The following is a 10,430-nucleotide window of genomic DNA, read 5'->3' as shown; positions in this document are numbered from 1 at the left end:
GGTTCTTTTTATCCATCTCATAGGTTACAATGCTTCCATAGCATCATTAGGCGAGTAACAGTGAGATGGGCAATGTTTCTTCTGACTAATAAAGTGAATAATTCGAAGTCTTCTTCCACTCAAAAATGTGTTTTGCTTATTGCTGCTTCACTTGGATGTTTGAGCTTCACTGTGTAGATTGATGTATGTGAGTTTAACACGACAAGGCTCTTTTCACAGGTGATGTGGAAACTGTTCAAGTGATGACATAAATCAGGGTTATATAAACAACACATCAATACAAGACATATAGATATAGTGATCTCTCCACTCTTTCTGTCTCCTGAATTGTGAAATGAAACTATTTCTTGAATATCTGGTAATCCAGGAGGCCCTCTCACCTGGTGGGCCCGCCTTTAGGAAGACTGTAATGATGCATGCTAAGAACATGTTAGCCATTATTAGTTGTGTCAACCCACATTTTTAATGCATCGTCTTATGTTTTAAAAAGGTGAATGAAGAAATTACAGCATCCTAAAAAAGCAGTTTAAATTTTCACTCGTCAAAGAGCCAGTTTATTTGGGTTTACTGAGTTTAGGCCATCAACTGCAGGATACTGCAGCCTAAACACATGATTTTTCAGAATTAAATCATTTGAAGTGGTCCCCCAACTCTGGTTGACTTTGTTCTACTGTTGTGCGCCCCCTGGTGTCCTAACATGATAAACAACTGAAAAACACACTGAGGTCTACCGTTGTGGAGCATTCTCCACAAACGTGGATTTTCATAACATTTTCATATGAAATTAAGCAAATTATTAAACCAAAATGAAGTGTTTCAGGGTGACAGTATTAACTGCCACCCTGAGCATTAGCTTTTCTGTCAGCCTCATCGAGATAATCCTGGTCAGCGTAGATAAGAAAGCCAGTGAAGGTGCTATCTGTCCAGAAAGGGTCAAAGAAGAGTCCGTTCTGCTCAGAGTAGAAGATCTGCAGCCAGACCTGGTCTGACTGCTGCAGGTGGAGGACAGTAGAACCAGACGCCACATCATGGTTCCCTGTATTCGCATCAAATGTCTTGATCTTGTACTGTCCATTGTGGACCAGCCCGATGGCCAGGTGCTTATTTGCCAGAGTGATATCATATGTGAAATAATAGACCCCAGGGATGGCACAGACGAACTTGCCACTGCTGGCGTTGTAGTGACTCCCCTCGTTCAGTAGGATCCTGCTGAAGCGAATGGGCAGCCGCTCTTTAGGGTAGCTCTTTGTCACCGCCACAGAGAAGGCTGATCGGGCTGTACCGCCACAGTTGCAGCCTCCAGGAGCTCCCTGCTGGCCCACATCGCCCTCCTCTCCTTTTTGTCCTCGTTTTCCAGCTACCCCCGGTGTTCCTCGTGGCCCCTTCAGTCCTCGAGGTCCAGCCTTGCCTATGACACCTTCACGCCCTTTCAGGCCTGGCTTGCCAGGGTTCCCAGGCCTCCCTGGATCACCTGACAACAGATGCAAAATTATGATAGACTAATATTTTGTGGCTTAGCACAATATGTAGAAATATTCAAAACCAAAACTCTAAAGAGCCTCGAATAAGTCCCCACTCTGACTTTATACCTCACAGTTTTTCATTGGCCCTGGAGGACCCTCTTGCCTCTAACTATGTACAGTGGCACTGGAGTGTCTCAGGTTAACATGCATTAATCCTTTGTTCTGCTGACACTAGCTGTAATACCCCCAAGACCCCAACAATAAGGTAGGTATTATTATATTTGATGCAATCCCAGCATATGAAATGACTGTAAAGTACTCTTCTTTATGTATGACATGTTATATGGGCTATGCATTATAGCATATATTTTCTTTTTGTTGATCAAACAGTCATTCACAGCTGAAGAAATGTACAATATATCATCCTTCACTGTGACATTAGCTATATTTGGGAGCAATAAGACACCAGGGAGGTCAAACTCCCCGTTAGACTTATAAAACTCAAGTAACCCTGAGTGGAGGAACTACTCAGATCTTTTTCTTCGGTAAAAGTGCCAATGCCACAGTGTAGAAATACTCTGCATTCAAAATCTTACTTAAGTGAAAGTACAAAAGTACTGGCAAGTACAATGTCATTAGTACATTAGTGTATTAGTACAGTGTACTAATACTGAGTAAATGTACTTTGTGACATTCCACTAGACATCCAAATAGACTTGATAGATATATAAATAGATTTGGTATTTAGAAGTAATGTGTAAAACTGGTTAAGCAGTTTAAAATCATGTTTATAAGCAACTCTAAAATTTTGAAAAGTCATGAATTATGAAGGCGATAAAACATGATTGAATATGTTAAATATGTTGTTTGAGCAGTTACAGAGGGCCCAGGGTCTCCAAGCCCCCTAAAAGAATAGAAGACAGTCAGTCACTCAGTAACTACCTCCATCTCCCTTTTCTCCCTTCTCTCCATCCTTTCCGTCCGGGCCATCCTTCCCTGGGGGCCCCATGGGGCCAATGGCTCCTGGTGATCCAGGGGCTCCGGGGTTCCCGGCCGGCCCCGCTGGGCCGGGAAGACTGCAGACCAGCTGTGAGGAGTGGATGGTGATGTTGCGGCCTCTCTTGGGTGAGGCATACGTTGACTGGGAGGAAACAACTGACAGCAAACAGAACATCACACACATCTGGAGCATGATGGTCACTGCGGAGGAGATGAGGGACGGTGAACTGTTAACAATATATTTGTTTTCGTTTTGTAAGTTTGTCACAATCACGTGATTCAAAACATAAAATGTGCCAAGTTAAAGAGACTGAAATAGAGAGTACATGCATACGATCTGCAGCTAGAATGTGGTGAAAACATGTAGTTATTACATAAACAGTGTGGTGCTGTGTAATGCTATGACTCAATGCCTGGTGAGAAACACAATACGTCCTTTATGTATGGGTTAAGCCAAAGCACAGAATGGCGCTCACAGCATGCTTTTGCAAAGGGAGTGTATCAGATATTTCAAAAACACAGATAAACAACTCACCAGTTGAGAAATTATGACCCATGGGCATTTTTCAGCTCTATCCAAGTCCTTTTTCTGTCTGAGAGTGCACAAACTTTCCTACATGATTTTCCAATAACCGGGCGAGATATCATTCTTGAAGAGAAACGCTGCACAGAAATGTGCAGCCCAGTGAATCATGGTCCATAACATCCGCCCTGTTTACACTGCCAAAAAATACTTTCACCATGATGTCATCACATTCAAGTCAGCGCAGCAGTATTGCACAGCTGAAGGGGTGACGCATCGCATGTTCACACTGTGGGAAAACAGGATGTTGCATGGCAGACATGATAAAACGTATAAAACAAAGTCATCTAGGTCTTACTGTAAATACTGATGAACAGCACAAGGTGGTCTGCAGAAGTGTATGAAATGCACCGTGAATATTACCAGATGTGTTTGTGTTTATTGCTGTGATGCTGAGCCAAGAGCTGAGAGACCAATAAAAATGTTCCAGCTGTTGGGTGAGGCAGTGCGTTGCATTCAGTGATCTACTGTATTCACCTTTAACTGGAACCATGTGAAGAGAAATTACATAACTGGCTGCTGTGTCGCAGGTTTCTATGAGACAGTATTAAAATAAAAAAAAGAGGCAAGATCACAGCAGTCTTACATTCAGTTCATGTCTGACCTGCACATACTGCAGACTTGTGTTTAGCTTGAACTGTCGAAGAATGAAAATGAGTGGGAATATTCAAATTGGACAGTGACAAAAAGCATTCGACATGAAACACCAGTGACCTCCAGAGCACTGCATGAGAGTTAACTGCTAGATTTGCATCTAATACAACTGCACAACTGAGGAGATCAGCAGTATTTCAAATATCAAATGAAATGGATCATTGAAAAGATGCATTGAATCTGTTGAAAACAATACTTTTTGCTCACACTGGCACATCTACAGTGATGTTACTCAATGTTCATTGACCCTTAAACCCTAAAAATAAAAATCTGAACTTTTTACACAACGCAAAGCATTCAAACAAATACATACTTTTTGCTTTATTATAAAAATGATGCATTAATCCCACTGAAAGTTATGAGGGTGGCTTCCAAAATCCAAGAAAATGGTCATGTTTACATTTTTTCACATAGACGGACTAAGTACAAACAAAAGAACATATCATTACTGTCCTATGTACTATCAATGATCAACCTGTGGCATCAAAACCAAAAAAATGTACAAAATAAAATGCACAAAACGCTGTACACTGTTTGTCACTGAACTCTCCTGCTGGAGGTTTACGAGACCAAAGCAGAGTTTTATGAGTCGGACACATTTTGTTTCACCGAGCAGCAGCTCTGGTTGAGTCTAGAGTCTTTGGGGAGAGTTGAGGGGAATCAGCAGGGATGAAGAAGAGGTCACTGTCCCAGGAAAGAAGCCATGGGATCATCTGGCCGGCAGCGTTTCATACGGAAGGCCTCCATCTCCTCCTCAGTGGGCGCCTTTACTTCCTGCAAGCTGCTGTACGGCCTCTTCCTCTCATCAAGCTGCATTATTGTATCAATGTGCTTCACCCACTTGTCCTCTGCTTCTAGCGCCTGGGGAGGAGGAAACAGGTTGGGGGGGTCAATCACAGAGAAAGGAGCTAAACGCAGACGAAGACAGATAAACAGAAAAAGAGCTTCACCTTCTTCAGCTTCTCCTTCTTCTTCTCTTCATTCTCTGAATCGCTGCTGTCAGAGCCGTGCTTCTTGTTCTTTTTGCTCTTCTTTTTCTTCTTCTTCTCTTTCATCACCTTATCTCGATGCATCTGGGGATTAAAAACATTAACACAATGAGCATGCAATTAGATCAACATTCTCGCTGAACAGGACACATGAACAGGAGCTGTTCCTGTTTTCAGTCTCTTCACTTACTTCCAGCAGAGACTTGGGCGGTTCTTCCTCCTGTGGCTCGACCAGTCCCTCTTCAAACGGGACACAGTCTGAGTTGTTCTTCAGGTTACGAAGAGAACAGAAAAACAATGTGAGTGACAAAACTACAAAGTTACAAAAGCGGTGTATCAAACAGAACATCTGAATGCTGTTAGTACGTCTACTTACAATTCTAACTCCAGTCTCTCCTGTGCAGTAACTCTGTTTGACCATGGAGTGACAACACTTGTATCCCCATAAGCCATCCTTCCAGAAGGAGCCCCAGATACACTAAAGACAGGAGATTTTTTTTAGAATACAAAAAAAACAAAATGTCCTTTTAGTCCTGCAGTGTGCTCTGCCGTCCTTACAGTGTGGTTGTTGATGAGCACGTCCTCCTCGTACTTGGAGCGCGCCACGGCCTTCTCGAGCCCCTTCAGCACAGCACCGTGACGAGAGTACTCCACGTAGTCCTCCGTCTGGGCCAGTAGCAGCTCCCGCGGAGGTGCGTTCAAGTGCTCTTCACCTCCATACTGATTGTCACACACAAAAGCACAAACATCATCAGTGACATCTTCAGCCAGTATGAATGTTTAAACCCTGATACGTTGTGTCTTTTGGGGCTGAGAGAAACGTCTTTAAATCTCGAGGACATGTCTCCGCATTAAAACTGAGGCCGTACAATCACACAGATTGTATCCTTGATTTTATTAGACCCGTAATGCAAAGTGTGACATGCAATTAACAGCCTGCTGCTGCTGCTGCTGCTGCTGGTTGAAAAGAAGAAAAAAGATGGCAGCTGTGTACCTTCTCTAGGATGCCATCCCTCTGTTTCTCTTTGAAGTCCTCCTTCTTGACCTTGAAGGACTTGTGGAGCAGCTCCAGCTTTGTGGGGTCAGCCTGCAGATGCACCTCAGAGCCTCTCTCATAGGCCTCCCAGGCAAACACTATCACAAGATGAAGCCGTGACTATTACTTACGAGGTGCAGCACAAAAACATGCTTCATGTGTGAAAAGTAAAGAAAGATCATATTTACTGTTTATTGCAAAAATGTATTCAGTCTGTGTTTGATACCTCGTCTCATATCTACAATATTATGAAGCAGACAAGCTTTGCCTGGAAAAATACTGTGCATAACATCCACAGCATTGATTTTTAATACCAGTACCAGATACTGAAATTGTTTAATTTAGCCACCTGCAAGCTGTGGCAAGATGCCTGTTTCAGCCTTCTCGCGTGCTCGCTCTCTAAATTCAAATCACAACCTTTATTTCATATTAGTTTCAAACAGACATCTGTAGCCTATCAGCACTGTGTTGTGTACAGATGCCAGCACATTGCACGGAGTGCATTTACACCTACTTCAGATCTGAACACAGTGCGAGCCAGACTACCTCCAGATGTGATCTGGCAGATCCAATCATATTCCAATCACAATGCATTTACACCTTGCTTTAACATGTGTTTTTCCTAACCAGATAATACATCTGGAGACAGATCTCATCTTATCCTAGTGCAAATGGGCTCTAAATGCCATATAAGCAAAGGAGGTTTGATGCTACCAACAGTACTGTATGACCCCGAAGTACCAATAACCCCAGACTATACTCCAAACTTTTAATTCTATAGCCTATAAGAGAGCTGGAAAATATCTTGGTAACTCACGCTGTGTTTGAGCCATGGTGATTGTGTCCCCACTATAGCGAGCAAAGTTGTCTCCAGCATATCCCACTCTGTCAGACAAAACAGTTTTGTTATTATTCAATGGAAGCCAGCGACGATGCTTGAATGATCAGGAAATCCAGTAACTCACTCATCAGGGTTCATGCCAGTGTTGGAGTACGGGTTCTCTCTCATAGCTCGAGTCTTTGGGTCATAGTACGCTGAATTTGGATCCAAATTCCTCAAGTACTGTGAGAAAAGGACAGATTGTTAGACTCCGTTAGAAACGGCATCTCGTCTCTCAAATGGTCCACCACAGGAAAATGAGTATCATCACAGACAGAGAGTCCACAGTGAAACAGTGGTTCAGCGCAGAGAAAGGCCAGTGTTTCCAGATGTGTCTCTTACTTTAGCTGTGTCTTCTCTGATACGCAGATTCCGGACAGTGATTCGTCTCTTGGAGTCAAAGTTCTGACCAGGCATGTCGATATCATCGGCATATTTATCTTCATCCTCATCCTCGCTGTTGTGTTCCCGCTCCTGCAGACAAAGGATTCAATGAATTAAATGATCATCTTAAATTAGACACAATCCATTATTACGACACCCTTGACATCACTGGAGACTTACAGTTGGGTCCAATTTTCCAGAGGCCAACTCATCCTGAAGTTTTTGTGCCTTCAGTGTCCTTTTGGCCTGAGAGGCAGAAACAAATACAAAGTCAGACTCACATGGTAAACAGGAAGCAGGTAACATGGCAATAATGATCGTTCCTAGCCTTCATATCAGGTAAGGTGCAAAAATAAATGAACATGAGCATCAGATCTGACTTCAGTTACATTTGTTGGGTTTGGTGGATTCTAGGTTGCCAGATATCAGAATTTGACCCATACACCCATAAAAAGGTTCAGTTTGAAGCTGCTGTGTATAGTTTGTTTGAATCAGGGTCCCATTCGTGATGCCCCACACAACATTATCCTCAGACGAGGGCAGAGATCTGTGTTTATTTATCTTCTTCCCAACAAACCAAACGCTCTTTAATTGATCCAAACTGATTTTCCCACTGGCCTGCTTACCAGATCGACTTTGGCATACTCCTCCACGATGCGTTGGTGTTCCTCGGGGTCATACCCGTTCCAGCGGTCCCGCTTCCCATCATAGTCTAAGCTGAGCTGCACCTGACTGTGCTCGTCTGGAGCGATGCCTGTGCCTGTGAACTTCGCCCCAACTTTTCTGGGTCGCTGATGAGAGAAAAGTCAAGGTCAGAGGTTAAATCACTCATCACAGAATACCACTCTATTAATGCACAGGACTGGAAATGAGATGAAAGGTTTCTTTATCCATTTTACCTCCAAGCAGTCCTTCTTCTTGTGCGTAATGGCACCACAGTTTTCACAAGCTCCCTTACGAAATTTGGTGGCGACAGCATTCTGTTTGGAGAAAAAAGAAAAGAATTCAGTTAATTTTTTAATAAGTTCCTAAATACCATTGATAAGTTAATTTATAATGACTGCTCGGGGTGTCAACGAATATTCTCTATTAAGACATATATTTGAATTTTAGGAAAATCCAGACATTCGATAGTGAAAATTACTACTGAGACTGAAGAGCTATTAAAGTCTGAAAAGTATGTCCAGTCATAATGCCTGGCAAAAATAGCTCCAGAGTTGGATGTGGAAATATTCCAGCTCTACATGCCGTTTCCCCCATTGCTGATGTCCCCCTCTCACTCTCTCTCTCACTCCTCTCCCAATTCGGAGAATTATGAGTTTATTTCAACAAATCCAGAGTTGGTGATGATTGCTGGAACAGTGGAAAGATGGACCAAGAAGGATTTGGTGAGTTTAAAATGAAAATTTCTTTCATTTGGACTGGCACCAACTGGAAACTCTACACACCAAATCACTTTCACTGATTAAAAAACTACATGCAGGCCAAGCTGAAAGCTAATAATTCAACAACACGGTGAAGGACATTATTTCATTTGTTTAATTTGTAATGTAGGTACGTAAATCTATTAAAAAACATGTTTACGTTAAAACAATGTACAAGTAGTATGTCTCTCTTTATATTGGTTTTCCCTCCAATGGACATAATGTGCAAAATTAGATATTCAGAGGGTTCAAACCTGTGTGTTTTGGGGTTTTTTCTTTTTTTTGGTAGGAATAACTGAACATCATTTTTGGCTCATTTTGACAGTCTTAATGGCTTCACGAGAATAACTCACTGATGCACCCTCACCTCTTGCACTCCTCTCTTGTACCACTCTCCAATGGCTGAGTACTGGCTCTCATTTTCACTCTGAGGTCTCTGATGCTTCAGTGTGGGCCTTTTGGATGGGTCAATGTACCATGGCACTGATGAAATATACTGTGGGATGTGAGGGTTAATGTCCCTGAAAAAGAAAGGAAGCAGCACAAGTTGGTCACGTTAGTGTTACGTCAGCAGCTTCACTGTAAATGTGACAATGAAAAAGTAACTCCGCTGATTTTAAACATGATGATCAGTTAACTGGCCATGAAGAGCATCAGTGTCTTCTGTAGCTTTGGAGGATCTGACAAAATGGCCTCAATATTGCCATTAGGACTATGTGTTATTGGGTGCCAGGTTGGACTTTGGAACTTTCCAAAAATCTCAGTTTCTTAGTTATTATTATTATTTCAATGTTAATGTTGTTTACAAGTTGGAAACTGTAATTATGACAACTCTGATACGACATAAACGTATATATAAACTGACATATTGTATCCAAATACGTTAGGGGCTTTTACAGTCTTTCAACTTTACAGTACTAAATCACTGGAGTAAACTCAGTACACTTGAGAAATGGTAGTACAGCCCTGGTCTCTGCTACTTAGACCTTTTAAATATCCAGATGTGAACCTTCTTCAGATGCCCCGAGGGCCCCTCTCTCTGTGCAGACACAAACTTACTTCCCCTCCTCATCCACCTCAGCTGGAGCGTTACCCAGCTTCCTCTGCTCCTCCAGCTCCTTCTTCTTCCTCCAGTCCTCTCTGGTCATCTTTTTGGGCTCATCCAGGCCAACGATGCCCTCGGAGCTCCCGTTGTTAGTCTGCTCGGCCATGACTCGACCTGCCGTCAGGAAAACACGTCATTAAGCTTTCCAAACAGCCGTGTAACACAGCGAGGTGTTCAGGAGAAACACATCTGTCCTGAATGTGCCCTCCCTTTCATCGTCCTTACTCAACATTTTGTTCACACTAAGAGAAGTTCAAATAGAAGCTATCGTCACTCTCACGTTGGCTAACTTACGTTAGCTGGAAACCAGCTGAGTGGCTTGAATGTGGATGAAGTATTTAAATCTCTAATCTGACTTAACAAACACATTGGTTACCTTGGTGATGTCCAACAAATGACACAGCGGTTGATACTTCCTTCGGAAAACCGCTGATTTTTTCTGTATCTTGCTCTGTGTTCGAGCTCCTACGCTGTTGTTTTGACTAACACACGACCGTCGCCATTTTACGTCAACTGCTTCTACGTCACGTCCTGTCTTCTTCTTCGTCTTCTTCTTTCTAACAGGCTACATGCTTTCCGGCACATTGCTCCCGCCCCGGGTCGAACGAGGGACTAGGTCGCAGATTGGCCTATGTCTATTTCCAGGGTGTAATCTTGTTGCGACGATGACTGAAAGCTGCTGTCACCGTCTTTGATTTGGGTTTCGGTGGGGCAAAGACGGTTTCTCATCGCGTCGCCTCCTTTGTTTCTCTGTACTGCGAAATCATCAATATAATGTCACTGCTGGAAAGAGCGACATCTAGTGGACACAGCTGCCTTCACTATTCACGTTTATCTGTAACCTCAGCCGCAAAGACACAGTTGCTTATATGTCTTCTTATCTAATCATAACATGTACTTTCTGTGTGGTACA

The 10,430-nt window shown here is 42.9% G+C and overlaps 2 protein-coding genes across 2 annotated transcripts; both read right to left on the bottom strand.

Annotated features, from left to right (window-relative positions):
- Positions 1-442: 442 nt before the first annotated feature.
- Positions 443-3,156, bottom strand: c1qtnf2 (C1q and TNF related 2). Its single transcript, XM_076739675.1, has 3 exons — positions 2,998-3,156; positions 2,406-2,663; positions 443-1,471 (listed from the first exon to the last, which is right to left on the bottom strand). Exons 1-3 carry the CDS (start codon positions 3,023-3,025, stop codon positions 831-833), a joined length of 927 nt encoding a protein of 308 aa, XP_076595790.1. The 5' UTR covers positions 3,026-3,156; the 3' UTR covers positions 443-830.
- Positions 3,157-4,005: 849 nt separating this feature from the next.
- slu7 (SLU7 homolog, splicing factor) lies at positions 4,006-10,288 on the bottom strand. Its single transcript, XM_076739674.1, has 15 exons — positions 9,894-10,288; positions 9,472-9,631; positions 8,780-8,933; positions 7,888-7,968; positions 7,615-7,779; positions 7,169-7,234; positions 6,947-7,078; positions 6,690-6,787; positions 6,542-6,609; positions 5,683-5,822; positions 5,247-5,408; positions 5,065-5,166; positions 4,879-4,956; positions 4,650-4,772; positions 4,006-4,560 (listed from the first exon to the last, which is right to left on the bottom strand). The coding sequence occupies exons 2-15, from the start codon at positions 9,621-9,623 to the stop codon at positions 4,381-4,383; spliced, it is 1,701 nt and encodes a 566-aa protein (XP_076595789.1). The 5' UTR covers positions 9,624-9,631; positions 9,894-10,288; the 3' UTR covers positions 4,006-4,380.
- Positions 10,289-10,430: the final 142 nt, after the last annotated feature.

The sequence above is a fragment of the Chaetodon auriga genome, chromosome 9 (assembly GCF_051107435.1).
Source record: "Chaetodon auriga isolate fChaAug3 chromosome 9, fChaAug3.hap1, whole genome shotgun sequence".
NCBI lineage: Eukaryota > Metazoa > Chordata > Actinopteri > Chaetodontiformes > Chaetodontidae > Chaetodon > Chaetodon auriga.
This window is presented reverse-complemented; position numbering and strand designations above follow the sequence as displayed.

Excerpts from the sequence above, each read along its gene's own strand:
- slu7 (XM_076739674.1), bottom strand. The coding sequence starts at position 9,623 with ATGGCCGAGCAGACTAACAACGGGAGCTCCGAGGGCATCGTTGGCCTG. Across the intron at positions 4,773-4,878 it reads CGCCCAAGTCTCTGCTGGAA|ATGCATCGAGATAAGGTGAT; the intron begins GTAAGTGAAGAG and ends TTTAATCCCCAG. Across the intron at positions 4,561-4,649 it reads AGAAGGAGAAGCTGAAGAAG|GCGCTAGAAGCAGAGGACAA; the intron begins GTGAAGCTCTTT and ends CCTCCTCCCCAG.
- c1qtnf2 (XM_076739675.1), bottom strand. The coding sequence starts at position 3,025 with ATGCCCATGGGTCATAATTTCTCAACTG. Across the intron at positions 2,664-2,997 it reads GGGTCATAATTTCTCAACTG|TGACCATCATGCTCCAGATG; the intron begins GTGAGTTGTTTA and ends TCTCCTCCGCAG. Across the intron at positions 1,472-2,405 it reads GGGAGAAAAGGGAGATGGAG|GTGATCCAGGGAGGCCTGGG; the intron begins GTAGTTACTGAG and ends ATCTGTTGTCAG.